The sequence below is a fragment of the Mastigoproctus giganteus genome, chromosome 3 (assembly GCF_048544385.1).
Source record: "Mastigoproctus giganteus isolate SK-2022 chromosome 3, ASM4854438v1, whole genome shotgun sequence".
Lineage (NCBI taxonomy): Eukaryota > Metazoa > Arthropoda > Arachnida > Uropygi > Thelyphonidae > Mastigoproctus > Mastigoproctus giganteus.
The window spans coordinates 229,664,789-229,680,770 of record NC_143577.1 but is presented as its reverse complement, the minus strand read 5'-3'; the positions used below and the strand labels follow the sequence as shown (position 1 = coordinate 229,680,770).

At 36.5% G+C, this 15,982-nt stretch overlaps 1 protein-coding gene across 5 annotated transcripts in view; it reads left to right on the top strand.

Moving 5' to 3' along the window:
* LOC150088826 (uncharacterized) overlaps positions 1-15,982 on the top strand; it is a 518,204-nt gene that overhangs the window by 366,401 nt on the left and 135,821 nt on the right. For all 5 annotated transcript variants that reach the window (XM_090369685.1, XM_090369682.1, XM_090369683.1 and 2 more), the window contains exon 13: positions 13,328-13,586. In XM_090369685.1, the coding sequence (XP_090225811.1) occupies positions 13,328-13,586 (259 nt within the window). The remainder of the gene's footprint in view (positions 1-13,327; positions 13,587-15,982) is intronic.

Here is a 15,982-nt window from a genome sequence, read left to right as displayed (position 1 = left end):
AAATATGGTCGGTACTGAAAATATGGTCGGTTCATGGGTCAGCTTCATAAATATCTTGAGAGTAAAAATATTAAAAAAACCAATGCAATGTCATTGTATAGTTTGCCAGCAGTCTTTGTGCTGAAAACCTTTGGGCGTAGATTCAGTCATGTCAACTGTAATATGAACAGTAAATTTTATTAACAAGACTGGTCTGAATTATCAGCAATTCAAAACTTTTCTTGAAACAATTGAGGTTGAATACAGTGATTTGTTGTACTACACTGAAGTACAATGGTTGAGTCGTGGTAACGTATTGAAGCGATTTTTTGAACTTAGGATCAAAATAGATCTATTTATGAATGAAAAATTGAAACCTGTTCTGGAACTGTCAGATCTCAAATGGATGTGGAACCTTGCCTTTTTAGCAGATATATGTGAACACTTGAATTTTCTTAATATGAAACTACAAGAACTAGACAAACTTGTCAATGAATTGTATCATAATGTCAAAGCATTTGAAACAAAACTGGAGTTATTTGAAAGTCAACTACTTCAGAATAATTTTTCACATTTTCCATGTTGCAATAATTTATCTAAAAATATGCCTAGTTGTAATTTTGACACCGAAAATTTTGTTCAAAACATTAGTTTGTTGCAGGAAAATTTTGCGGCTAGATTTTCTGATTTTAAAAATAATTTAAAGGTGTTTGAACTTTTTCAGAATCCGTTTGATGTACCCATCAATGATGTTGATGAGAATTTACAATTAGAGTTGGTAGATCTTCAATCTAATGATGCACTGAAGACAATATTTAAAAATGAAAATCTAATTCAATTTTATTCAACATTATCTGAGTCAGATTATCCAAAAATTTAAAATTTTGCAAGAAAGGTTACATCAATTTTCGGACATACATGTATATGTGAACAGACCTTTTCAAAAATGAAATATGTAAAATCAAAAATACAATCACATCTAACTAACCTGCACTTACATGACTTTTTAAGAATTGGAACTAGTACTTTGAAACTTGATATTACGAAACTTAGTTGCACTCTACAACCACATTCATCGCATTAGTTATAATTTTACAAACTGTATTTTATTTATTACTAACTGTATTTTTGTGATTAGTACAATAAATAAGTAATAATTAATTTTGTTGTATTACTGTATTTTTGTGATTAGTACAATAAATAAGTAATAATTAAAAGTTGATATAAATAAACTGGTATATTTTATATTACATATTCATCGATTTATTTTTGAATCTGTAGATATAGGTAGGTATAAAATTTGTTTCTCTGCATAACTTTAATGTTATGCAGAGAATGTAGTTTTCAGTAATTAGGAATTTTCTCCGGCCCACCAAATATTCCAAAAATTCATATGTGGTCCGCTTCTCTAAAAGTTTGGGGACTCCTGGTTTAGTTTATTTTAAAAAGTTTTTTCCCATCGTGAGTTTTCCCACAGTAAATCACAGTAAAATTCAGTATGACACAGGTAGACAGAAATAAACAAATTAACAACCTTGTACAGAGGTTTCTGCAGCATAGCTATCCTTACTCAATAATAAATTCCATTAAAAATAACATAATAGATAAATATTTTCTCCTCTTCCATGAAAACAAATCCACCAGCCCAGAAAAAATATACAGTATATTTGCTATTTGTATTCGCATGGTCTAATAAGTTAAATTCCTTGTTTTTTAATACTGATATTGCCATTACATACTGACCCATATTGACATTGGGGAAATTATTTTCAGTGCCCTCTGATTTATCACATATAGATGTAATGTTAAACAAGCACAGTATGGTTGTCATTACCCATTATCTGATTGTCATTCTCCATCATCATCAGCCATTTTCAATCCACTACAGGATGAAGGCCTCTCCAGCAACTTTCCAGTTCCTTCTGTTTTGAGCACTGGCCATCCATTTACTACCCAAAAATTCATGAATTTCATCTATCCATCTCCGCCTTTGTCTTCCAGGTTTTCTTCTACCTCCTCTTGGGTACCATTCTGTTATTTTCTTTGTCCATCTATCATCGTGTCTTCGAGCTATGTGTCCTGCCCAAGACCATTTTAGTTCTTTAGTTTTGATAAGAATGTCCTTTACTTGAGTTTGCTGCCTAATCCATGTGTTTCTCGTCTTATCTAACAGTCTGATTCCCAATATAATTCGTTCCATTCTTCGCTGTGTAGTTCTCAGCTTCTCTTCCATTCTTTTGGTGAGTGCCCAAGTTTCACTTCCATAAGTCATGGTGGGGAGTATACATTGATTCATTATTTTATGTTTCAGACAAACTGGGATATTGCTCTTTCAGTATGTGACTATATTTCCTGAATGCTATCCATCCAAAATTTATTCATCTCTTGACTTCCAGCCATTTATCATTATTACAGCTAATAACTTGTCCCAGATAAGTATATGACTCCACCATTTCAATTACTGCTCCTTCAATCATTATTTCCCTTTCCGTGGCATACTTGTTCATCATTACTTTTGTTTTAGCCATATTCATCTTTAGTCCAAAATCCTTACTAACTGTGCATAACTGATTAAGATTTTCCTCTAATTCTTTGGGATCGTGGCTTATGACCACAATGTCATCTGCAAATCGTAAATGGTTTAGGTACTCTCCGTTCACATTGACTCCTTTTTGCGACCAGTCTAATCTTCTGAAAGCTTGCTCAAGGGCAGCAGTAAACAGCTTCGGAGATATTGTTTCTCCTTGTCGAACTAGACAAAGACAAAACTGTCTTTGTCTAGTCTAATAAAGGAGGTGCACTCTCATATATTTTCTTCAAAATCATAATATATGGGGTATCTATGCCTTGTCTTTCCAGTGCCCGAAACATTGCCTTATGCTGTATGGAGTCAAATGCCTTTTCATAATCCACAAATGCCAGGCATAATGGTGTTTTATATTCATTTACTTTCTCCATTAGCTGTGATATTACGTGAAGGTGATCCATAGTTGAGAATCCTGTCCTAAAGCCAGTTTGCTCTTTCGGTTGATTCTCATCAAGTATTCTTTCTAATCTGTTAGTAATGACCCTTGTGAACAACTTGTAGATGTGGGATAACAAGCTAATTGGTCTATAATTTCCAATTTCTGATTTATCTCCTTTCTTATGCAGCAAAACTATGATTGCATTATTCCACTGCTTAGGCATCACACCTTTTCTAATGCACTTTGTGAAGAGCCTTGCCAGTTTTTGTGTTATGTCTCTTCCTCCCAATTTTAACAACTCTACAGTAACTTCATCTTCCCCCGGGGCTTTCCAATTCTTCATTTTCTTTAATGCATGTTCTACCTCATCAGGAAGAATATCGGGTATGTCGTATGTGTTGCTACTTTGCAATCCATCTTCTCCACTGCTGGTATCATTCCCTCGCTCCTTGTATAATTCTCTATAGTAGTCTTCTGCTATTTGAATTATGCCTTCTCTGCTGTTTATAAGTACACCATCGCTATTCTTCAGTTTCAGTATCATTTGTCTTTCTGTATTACTGCTCATGGCTGCTGATTTAAATCCTTTGTTTTCCTTTAATGCTTTTTCTACTTTTCTTGTGTTAAATCTTCTTATATCCTCTCTGAGTCTCTTTCTAATGGCTTTGCATAACTCAGTATACTCAATTTTCTCCCTGTCAGTGTTTTTCTTGCTCTTCATTTGTCGTCTTTGGTTCATCATGACAAGTGTTTCTTGACTAATTTTTTCTTCTTTGGATTTCTGTTTCCCTATAGGTTTCTTAGGCTTTATCACTTTCAGAAAGTTGTAATATTCCTCGTCAATATCTTGGTCCTGAGCAGTCTGCAGAAGCTCAAACTTGTTCTTAAGTTCCAGTACATACTGCTTTTTCTCCTCTTCTGTTATCTCAAAGACCTTTGTATTATTTACTCGAGTCAGTTTTTTTCCTTTCCTTTCCTACATCTATATCAAGTGTACATCTTACCATTCTGTGATCACTTCCAACATTTACCTTATTCAGGACGGTAACATCATTTACAATATATCTTCTGTTAGTGAGGATGAAGTCGATTTCATTAGTTTTTAATCCATTTGGACTCTTCCATGTCCACTTTCTGTTCACCCTTTTCTTGAAAAAAGTGTTCATTACTGACATTCCTTGAGATTCTGCAAATTCCACAAGTCTTTCACCTCTTTTATTTCTTTCACCAATTCCAAAATTTCCTATAGTTCCTCTTTCTGCGCTGTTTTGCCTTTTCCAGCCTTAGCATTGAAGTCCCCCATAATAATAGTATAGTGGACTTTCTGCTCATCTAGAAGACTCTCAATTTCGGTGTACATTCCTTCAACCTCTTCATCATCATGGCTCGATGTTGGTGCATAAATCATTATAATCTTTAGTTTGTACCTCTTAGAAATCTTGAGTATTAGTCTTGACACTCTTGGTGATGTACTTTTGAATTCCAAAATGTTATTTTTAAAATCTTTATGGATCAGAAACCCAACTCCACCTTCACTCCTTTCACTGTTTCCATTGGTGTACAGCAGATTTCCACTTGATAAACTTATAAGTGATTCATTTCTTCTTCTTGTTTCAGCCAAACCGATGATATTCCAATTCACATTTTCTAATTCCTTTTCCAGCTCTAATATCCTGTCTTCACCGATGAGTGATCGTACGTTATAACAGGCCAAGTTCAGTTTCCGTGCATGGCAGCCTGGTCCTACCCAGAGATTCTTAGCACCCTCTGCTTCCATTCTGATCCTCTCGCTGCCGTAAGAGGGAGAGTGAAAGCTGCTGGGGACTGAGGGCCATTTGTATTATTGTGCTCTCATATGCTGGAGGGTTTGGTCTTTTCCTCTTCACACTGACCAGGCGTCTTGAAGAGAACCACTCTACACGTTCTTTGCCACCTAAGTGACATAACAGGGCTTACCATCGAGAAGGTGTGCATGAGTGGATTTTAGGGAGGCAGGCCAACCGGACTTCTCCTAAATCTTCTGTAATAGAGAGATATTGGATCCATCAGTGTTTTAAGCTGAATGTCTGATAGCACACAGGATACCTGTTCCCCTCTAAGCCCCTCATTCTCCATACCCAAGCTCAACTCATTGCCTTAGTATGTGGAATCACAATCAACTCATTACACCCTCAGTAATCACACACATATAACCATATAAAGTCACTTGAGGCTGGCTGCGCTGGGGCATCTGAGAGCTTAATCATGGTTGGTATCAAATTTGATTATATTTCTATCTTAGATTATAAAATTTTTGTAAACTTCTTATTTCTGAGACCTTGCACATGAAGTTATTCCAGAATTCTATTAATGCCCACTGATCTTTTATTAACTCAGAGCATGGGACTGTGTTAAATTACAGAATAAAATAATCTGGAGTTCTCACCATCTTTACCTTGCTCATAGTAGTTCAAGTTCTGAATGGTCATATTTGTGTGTGTGGGCTTTCAGTAATCATGTCATTCATGCTGCTCCCTTGATAACAATGCAAAAAGTGCTTATTCCACTTTGGTTAACTATTTTAAATTTTTAATGCCCATCAGCATTATTGTTTGATGTGTGCCATTGGAAGTCCTTTCCACACTTCTGTTATTATCAATGATATTGGTGCTAGGGGTTTCACTGTCTGTATGTATGATAATGGGATCAGCATGGTTTCAGTTCTCTTGAAGTTTTCTCCATGGCACATTTTGCTAATAATTAGCAGTATTATTTTTAGGTTATTTGAAACTCAGACCTTGGGTAAAGTCCTGAAATTCACAGATGACCTTGGAATAAATCACAGGTAATGAAATATGTAGGAGCTTAGAAGACAGGGAGCCATCTCCATCACGTGCTTCTCGACATGGGCACTTGTACGTGGTGAGGAGGATCTTCCAGTGATGCTGCTGGCCTTCCAGATTAGCATCACTGGGATCCAACTCACATACCTTGGTTCCAGGGTTGCATCATTGGAATCAGTCATGTGCAGCTGTGCGCCGCGACCTGTGGAAACTTGGAAAGGAGGATCCTGGTGGTTGAGGTGCCCATCCTTAATACATCATTTTGGCCCCTGCTTATAGAAGATGGGAGGCCTCGGACTGGCCCGACTGGGATCAATTGGCCGGTGGTTCTGACTGCTAGGATTAACTGCGTTCCAATAAGTCTCCATCCCTTTGGTCCTGGGTTGGATCAACCCAGGACCAAAGGGACGGAGACTTATTGAAAATGTGAGTATGATGGAAATGTGAGTTGGAAATTGGAAATGTGAGTATGATGCTCCTAAACAAACTTGGCATCCCATTCATGTACACAGTACCTGCCAGTTCCCAAGTGCACGTCCCCTCGTAGGGCTCCTTTTATTTTATTTTATTCCTAAGAGTAATTTAAATCCTTCTCTTCTTCTGAGGCCCCAACAAGGCCCTACATAATCAATCAATGATAATTACACCAATTCTGTTAAAAGAGCCAGAACTGAGGCTAAAACACCATCTGTGACACTGCTTTTGCTCATTCTCCATTCTACAGGAAAGCAGTAAGTTGGAAGATGTTTCCCATCTTTGTCCAAAAGGATTAGAAGAGTTGGCAGGACCTTCTAAATCCATAAAATGGCTACGTTCTGGTGACCTGTTGGTCAAAGCTTCAAGCTGAAAAAATCTTGAAAGTCACTTCGATAGGGAGACCTTCTTCATGTCTCTGAAGAAGAAGAGATCTGCTCTGAATTGAAAGACCAAGGAGTGATGGCTGTCAAGAGAATATTGATGCAAAAGGATGGAATCTCATCCCTACCCGAGTTGTCATCCTAGCATTCAACACTCCCACGGCGTCCAAGTTCCTTTCCATCAAGGCAGGCTGCTTAAACTGCCCAGTGAGGATTTACATTCCAAACCCACCGAGGTGTTTTAGATGTCAAAAATATGGCCACTCATAAACAGCTTGTCATGGTAATCCTGCCTGTTGTTTTGTATATTTATCAATGATATTGATAAATATACAAAGATTCCCCACAATTGCAGCATATATAAAGCTGAGTTGTATGCTATCGATTAGCCTTGGACCACATTAAAACTTACAAGTACCAAAGGTGTATACTGACTCCCTAAGTATACTGCAGGCTTTATCGGGGATAAGGCATAATACTCATCCATTCCTGACCCATATCTAGTGGACATTACATTGTCTTTCTGAGTATTCATTTGACATACATTCGTTTATGCTGGATTCCAAGCTACATTGGGATCAGGGGAATGAACTGGCAGATGCTGCAGCCAGATCACAAGAATCCCGCAACACTCATTGTCTGTTAGGCCCCTGTACGGACTACAGGCAGGTGATATACTGTAAATTACTTCCCAATGGATGGCAGGTGATATACTGTAAATTACTTCCCCAAGTAATCTTGGCATGGACAGGTCACAAACAGGCTATATCAGATAAAACCTGTAATCGGTCTAGTCAGCACAGGAACCACAGAGAAGAAGTTGTTCTAGCTCGCCTCCGTATAGGATACAGTCATCTTACACATGCATTTCTGCTGAGGGCAGATGACTCTCCTATGTGTGAGAATTGTGGCTTGTTTTTAACAGTTCATCATATTTTAATTGAGTGTCCACGTTATAGACATGAACATATTTTATTTTTTACCGCTTTTAGTCATCTGGCTGAGTCTTGTACACTCAGTCAGATTTTATCAGATAATGCAACGTATTTTCTGTTTTTAGTTATTTAAAATCAATTAACCTTTTTACTTGTATTTAAAATTTACTTTTTATTGTTATATCTTTATTGTTATGTTTTGTATATTTTTGTCTTTTTCATTATTTACTTTGACATAGGGACCTAATTCTTTAGGTCACTGAAATTTTAAATGTGTAAATTTATGACCTGGTTTTGGCACATTATAGCCTCAGTTGCTAATGCACCAATAAAACCCAAAGAAACCAAACCATCACATGCAGCAGTCAGAGAGGAAATTAGCAAGTCAATTCCAAAAATTGGAAGGCAAACCATAAGATAGAAGATTGCTTAAGGACTGTATCCAAAACTCATCCAAAAGTCCTAGAAATGTTGAGAGTAACTGCTTAAGTTTTTCCAGACTTCTCCATGGAATTTCTCCCCAGATGAGTGAAATAAGCCAACATATCACTAGTGGAACAGCACTGACTAAATCCATATTGATGTCATTAATATCTCACTGCAGGTCACAAAACTGCTTCATTATTCGCAATCATTGGAGATTCTCTAGTTATCTGATTATGACCTCTTACTATATGATGGCAAATTAGTCAGTGTCATATTTTAAAAATAATAGAATATCTTTTATTGACATTGTTTGTTTTAAAAGTGGTATAACTCAAGGCAACCCACAGTTAAGGAAGTCTGAGTTTAAAAAAAATTTTAAAGCTTTTGCTGTATTAAAGTAATTGAAATCATATGGAAGGTTCCAAGGTGTTGTCAGAATTGTCAGCTGCTTCATTACATTGTAAAGAATTGAGAATAGTAACTGGAAGGCAGGAATTTCTTATCCTGTTTAGGAATTGTTGGATATTAGAAAATTTCTATGCAAAAGAAAAAACGCGAGTGGAATAAAAGTATGTGTGTGTGTGTGGGGGGGGGGAAGCTACACAAAAAGGGATTGAACTCTGGAACAAAGTTTTAAGAATAAAAAGAGATATGCCATAAAAAATGGCATATCTTCTTTTTAACATCCAGATTTTATATAATGCTTCTGATTTTTCTGTTAGAAAACTAGGGATAGTATTTACTGGAATGTGTTTTAAATGGCAGGAAAAGATATTAGCATTAGTAATAGGCTATGACCTAGCTGAGAGTGGTCAGGAGTGCAAGTGCAGTGGCACGCATTCTTTGAGTGGACCAGGGTTCAAACCCGTGACTACTGCGCCTCCATAGCCAGGTGGGAAGGAGCAGCAGTGCGTAGCACACGCTTCTTGATTAGACTGGGGTTCGAGCCAGTCACCACCAAATACGGAGGATGCGGAAGGGTCATTCTCTGACCCTTCCGCATATTCCCAGAGCAACATGGCCTTAGTTGCTAATGCTCCTTAAAAAAAAAAAAAAACATGACTACTAAATACAATAAAAATTACATTAAAAATTATAAAAATTACATGAATGAAACGACAAGTGCTCCCTCCATGTCGCTAACCCCTAACTGGGATAAACAGCACGGCTAATTTTTTTTATTAGTATTAGTAATGGAAAATGATGCAAGAAAGCAAGTTCATATAGCATCAGCCAAAAAAAAAAAAAAAAAAAAAAAAACCCCTATCCACACAATCTGACCACTAATAATTATTTATCCAGTTCCACATTAAATTTATTCAACACTTCCATAGCACCAGATGGAAGTTTTTTCCAACATCAGTTATCCACTACCTTAAAGCAAATTTCCACACATCTATCCTGCAACCATCCTTCCTTGCTTAAATTTATGCCCCCTTGTATGTATCATCTGAGCAATTGGGAGGATGCCTTCAGCATTTTGCTTACTCAACCCAATAAAATCATTACACCTCTATCAGATCTCTTTGTAGGTAGCTAATTTCTGAATGTTGTAATATGCAGAACTGAAGCCTTTCTTGATAAGAGTACCCTTTTGTTCCTCTCACTAATCTCATTGCCCTTCTCTGCACACATTTCAACAGATTAACGTCATTCCTAAAATCAGACCTCTTGATGTGTATGCATACTCAAGATGTGGCCTTACCATGCCTTATAGAATGGGATAATCATCTCCTTATCCTTGCTGGAAAAATTCCTGTATATCATTGACCAAACCCTATGAGCTCTCCTGGCAGCCTGTCTACGTGGCTCAGAAAATTTCATATCTGACTGCGTAATTATCCCCAGATCTTTTTCATTCTCTATTACCCTCAGTGTCGTACCTCATAGTTGGTATTATGTTATTCTGGTATTACTTCTACTTGTATTTAGTTACTTGCATTGTCAGTGTAACTTCATCTGCCTAATGTTTCTAGATCTTGTTGCAGTAGCATATCCTGATTCCTGTTATTAACTGTCATGCCAGTCCTTGTATCATTTGCACACTTAGATGTTAAGCTTGATATATGTTCATCAGTACTGTTAATAAACATAGAATATAACAATAGGCCCAGCACTGAACCCTGGAATACCCTACTAAATGCATGAGTCCAAGAAGAGTAGTGCCCATTGGTAACCACCCTCTGTCTTTTCCTGCCCAACCATACCTTTATTCATAGCAGTAACTTGCGTCTGATGCCACACTTTTATGTTTTTGTACAGCAGTCTTTTATGTCAAAATTGTTTCTGAAATCTAAGTTTATATCTAAGTAAGTAAATTATTTTTTGCATCCAGTTCCTCTAACTGACTACTGTGAGACTACTGCATCACGGCGCCTCCGTAGCCAGGTGGGAAGGAGCAGCAGTGCATAGCACACGCTTCTTGATTAGACCGGGGTTCGAGCCCGTCACCACCAAATATGGGGGATGCGGAAAGGTCAGGGAATGACCACCGCATATCCCGGAGCAATATGGCCTTAGTTGCTAATGCTCCTAAAAACCAAAAAAAAAAAACAACAAACAAAACATACTGCATCACAGTATTTAGGCAGATTGGTCAGACAAGATCGCCCCTTAACAAATCCATGCTGTGACTGCGATATAACTGATTTACCAAGATATTATTAGTATTACAATTGCAAAGAGATGCAAGGAAACGAACTTATTCTGCATCAGCAGGAAAAATAACATAAAAAAAATTTTTTTTAATTTTTTTTTGTTATTTTTTAAAATTTTTTAAATTTCCCAATTACCTATATTATTCTGAATGCTAGAAAGCACTCATTTAGTACTGCTTTGAATATTTCGAACCTCTCTACCTGAAATACCTTAAAAGGTGATTTATTCCAGTTATAATAGTTGACATGTAACACTATCATGTTACAACATGATAGTTGAAGATAAACTTTATTTGCTTCAGTCATTTGTTATTCTCTGCAGTTCTGTTTTTGTGTCCTCTATCAATGAGGCAGTACTCCCTCATTAATTTTGCTGATTCCATTTAGGGCCTTGTATGCCTTAATTAACCCACTCCCCTTTTGCAGATCGCACTTTCAAAGCCATTCTTCATACAGTAAAAGAAATTCCATGATGTGAGCTTATTTTTAAATGTAGGTGCAAAAAATTCAGGATTTAAAAGAGGTGAAAGCATGGATGGACAGAAGCAGGGACCATACAGTAGCTTTGGGAGATCTCCCCTTTCTTTTGTTGTCTTATGATCATTTAAGAAACATTTGTGGAGGAGAACTATTACTATTAGAGACCCCATAAATATTACTACCTTTATTGATAATAATAGTAACAGCAATGCATACATAGTATTCAATTAATTTTTTTTTGTAAAAATATTGAAACATAGGTTTAAAATATCAGAAATCATGAGCTAGAATATATATGAGCAGTAGCATTTTAATATATTATTGCATATAAAACATCATATTTCATCAGGTGAGCTTGGATTCTGTTCCCATTATGACTTTTTGATGTGTGTGTTTTGTTTTGTTTTTTACTTTTATTTTCATAAAATACAATTGAAGTTATAATATCAAAAAAGACATTGAGTCTCTTGAAAATGTCCAAACATGGGTAATGCACTTGTTGAGAATGGCAAAAAGGTGTCCATATCAGGAAAGACTTTCAGTAATGTGTGTTATAGAGTTTGGTAACTAGCCACCTTAGCATTAGCATTAGCATTAGTAGAGGCATTTGATGCAAGAAAGCAAGCTTATGCAGCATCAGCCAAAAAAAAAAAAAAAAGTAACATAAATAAATAAAAATAACCACTTCCACTTCACCCCTCTGTTCGTTCGAAATACCTGTCCAGCTGAGCCTTAAACTTATTTAGGCTATCAACTTCCACGACAAGGGATGGAAGTCTGTTCCATCCCTTAGAGGGGAATTTGATTCAGATCTGTAAGTCTCTAAGAAGAGAAATTAAAATGAATGAGGGTGAAAGTTTCACTGTTATAAATGATTCTGGAACTAGGAATCATAAATTCAAATTATGAGGAAGAGGTTTAGGAAGTTTTATTTTAGCCAGAAAGTTGTTAATTACTGGAATAAATTGCCTCTGTGGGTGTTTGAGGCTGACCGCTTTATGGAAATAGTCAACGGTCAGCTGGATAGATACCTGAATGAGGGAATCACATAGTATTTTTTTTATTTTACTTTTTTTTATTTTGGCTGGCACAGCAAAAGCCTGAGACTTTCTTGCACCGTATGGCTAATACTAATATTTGAGCTCTCATATGGGATTTTACAGGCCTTTGTACTAATATGTATATCGTGCAATAATAAATATTATGTTATAAATTATACACTGAGTGACTACTGAATTATGACCACCTACCTAATACTTCATAGGTCCTCTTTCTGCCCTCAGTGTAGCAGCTATCCGACGCGACATTGATTCAACAAAATGTCAAAAGCATTCAGGAGGTATGACCAACCAAGCTGTGTGTAATGTGGTCAGCAATGCAGGTACGGAGGTGATTGGTGTATCCAGACGCCTGATATGCCTTTCCATAGTGTCCCACAAGTGTTCTGTGGGATTGATATCGGGGGAGTTTGGAGGCCAATTGATATGCTGGAAGTCGGAACTCTGTTCCTTAAACCATTCCTGCATGCCATAGAGGATGCCATAGAGGTCGTCTGCTGGTATAGCCCATATGTGCGAGCGTGCGATGCATGGACATGCCAGATATTGTTCCGGGTTGGCCCATGTTGTATTGGGTAGTCAATACAACATGGGCCAACCCGGTACTCACATGTATGAGTCGTCAGACCCAGCGCTCACCTCTAACATCAACCTTTTGCTGACCTTTGTAGTTTTGCCGTCGGGTCATTGTTTGACCATTTTGATGCCAGTCCTGGTACACTTTAACTGTGGCAGCTCTTGAACACTCCACCAGTTCAGCCGTTTGGGAAATCGAGGCACCAGCTCTTTGAGCACCCACTCTCTGTCCTTTGTCAAAGCCTGATAAATTCTTCCTTTTACCCACCACGCTCAGAACTTTACTATGTACTGAACCACTGACACCCTATCTATGCTACATAGGATGACTAACTCCTCACTCTCGTACCTAATGTGGTCAATGGGTCACATTCAGTTTTCATAGGGGTGGTCATAATGCAGTGATCACTCAGTGTTTATTAAACAGAAATAATGTACTGGATAATCTGTTGTGATTCCTAAAATCATAATTTGTTGTACTTTTTATATCACTGCATTATGTCAGTGCATGTGGCGTAACTTGTATGATATGTTGATCAAAAATTAGTTGCCTTGTTTATTATTGTACTAGTGCACTTGGAATGAGTACAGATGTTTCCAGTGATCACAGTGAAGTGTCATATGAAGGCAATAAAGAAAAATTTCATCGAAGTGAAAAGAAAAAGATTGGCAAAAGAAGGCGAACTCAAGATCGTACACCACGTCTGACCATTTTAGGAGTAGAAAATGGTACATTAGTAGAATGTCAGTTGGAATCAACAAAAGACAAGACTGTCACTTTCAGATTTGATATAGGTGATATGGATCCAAAGGATATTGCCAATAATTTGGTTTGTATCACTAGTCTTTTATATATATGAATAAATGTATGAATAACCATGTTAAATATTTTATTAACCTGAAATAAAATTTTAATATGTAATTATTTCCCAGTAGGCTTAGTTGTTTGTTTCTCTCTCTCTCTCTCTCTCTCTCTTGCTTTACTTTATTTTAACTATTGACAGAATAACTTGCATCATTCTAAAAAAAATTGTGATTTTCTTTATCTAATTTTATTATTACTGATGCTATTAAATCATTCTAAAAATTAATTAAAGCTTTCTCAGCATAGCAGCACCTTTCAAAAACAAACATAAGCATTTTCATTGTTTTCAGTGTAAGCCATTCCTTTTTTCAACTTTTTGTTCTGAATTGAAATATTACTAGACACCTGTAATATTTCATAAACCTGTTGTGTAATTTTATAGAAATCCATTACTTGATTGTGAAAAATTCTGTGATTTGCCATATTAACCAATTTTTTGTTAGCATTCCTCATAGTAAGATGGAACCCTTGTTATCTTACTGTTTTAACCAATTTTTTGTTAGCATTATTAACCAATTTTTTGTTAGCATTATTAACCAATTTTTTGTTAGCATTATTAACCAATTTTTTGTTAGCATTCCTCATACCCTTATTATCTTACTGTTTTCACCTTAACTTTAACATTTTGCAATGCATCCTTAAGTATATTGACAACATAATCATAGCAACCTCTCTTGGTACTAATCATCTGAAAATACCCCTATGATCTTAACATGTTATTAGTAGAGCTTACTTAAGTCAACTTGGGCTATACCTGAATCCTTCAAGATACCCATGTAACATTTTCTTAGAAACAATGTTCTAATAAGGTGGCCAATGACTGCACCTATGTTCATTAGCTTTTCATCAAATTGGTCATCTTGGAATCACTCTTGAGAGTAAACTGATTATGGTCATATACTTTTTTATTGTTTATACAGTATGGTATGCAAAGCAACCAAGAACACATAATGCAAGCATACAATTCTAAATAATATTCTTAATTTTGTTCTGATCATAGGAGCCTCAAAATGTGGAACTGTATCAAAATCAGGACACTATTTGTTAGGTGAATATTGGTTACTGGTTTGAATCAGTTGTTCAGTTACTTTACTCTCAGAAGAACTAAATTCCAAATTAATCTGAAATATATGTTAGTCTCAAATAAGTTAGAAAGGTGGTGCCTCCGTAGCCAGGTGGGAAGTAGCAGCAGTGCGTAGCACACGCTTCTTGATTAGACCAGGGTTCGAGCCCGTCACCACCAAATACGGAGGATGCGGAAAGGTCAAGAGAATGACCACCTCATATTTCCGGAGCAATATGGCCTTAGTTGCTAATGCTCCTAAAAACCAAATAACAAACAAACAAGTTAGAAAGATCATGTCATATATGAAGGTGCTCTGTGACAGCACCAGTTGAGAAAACCAGTTGACTACCAGTTGTTGAGCATTGGTGTAAAGACTACTAGATATTATTCAAAGTATGAAAACTTTGAATAACATTTTCATTTTTGGCCTATATCATTCATCTGTATAAACTTTTGACAGAGAAGAGGACCACATAAACCATCAGATTTTGTATGGTTTCACAAGGATTGGATACACTCCTATTGAAGCCATACAAAATCTGGGTGGTTTATGTGGTCCTGTTCTCTGTCAAAAGTTTATACAGATGATATAGGCCAAAAATGAAAATGCTGTTTCCATCTTTGGCCTATATTGTATGTTATGTCCCTGTAAGTTTCTTTACAAGCTGATTTGTGGGTTGAAAAACCTAGAATAAAATCATAGGGAAACTATACATCCTGTTTGATGTCGACTAACTACAGCCTCAAATGAAGAGGCCTTTAAGAATTGCTCTAGTCTCAAACAAGGTTCTGAACTCATATCTCTCCAAATAAGCAACAAGTGGGGAACCTACTGTATAGGACAGGGAACTACTTCCTCAGTCTCTAACCAGAACTAAAGCAGCAGCAAGTTAGTGAATTTTTCAGTGCTTCTCATGAGTTTAGAGTAGGAAAGAGACTTTCTTAGAATGTATTATAACAACTAATGAGTTCTGAGTTTACTGTTTCATACTAAAAAGCAAATGCAGAAATACAAACTGGCTACTGCCTCACCTTGACTGAAGAAATTCTGTGCCTGATAAACTGCCAAAAACAATAGTTTTAAAACATTACATGGATACAGGTGAAATTTTGTTAGGTACTGTCTGCAGTGTGCTTGTAGATCATCTAAGGCCAGAAATTCAGAACAATTACCTTGTCATCCAGAATGCTTATAATGTTTTATATACTACATAATAAATGGTGCTACGTATAAGGAAAAAGTAAAATAGTTCTTACTGTTTTAAAGGTAGAAAAGATGCATGCAGTATTCTTGT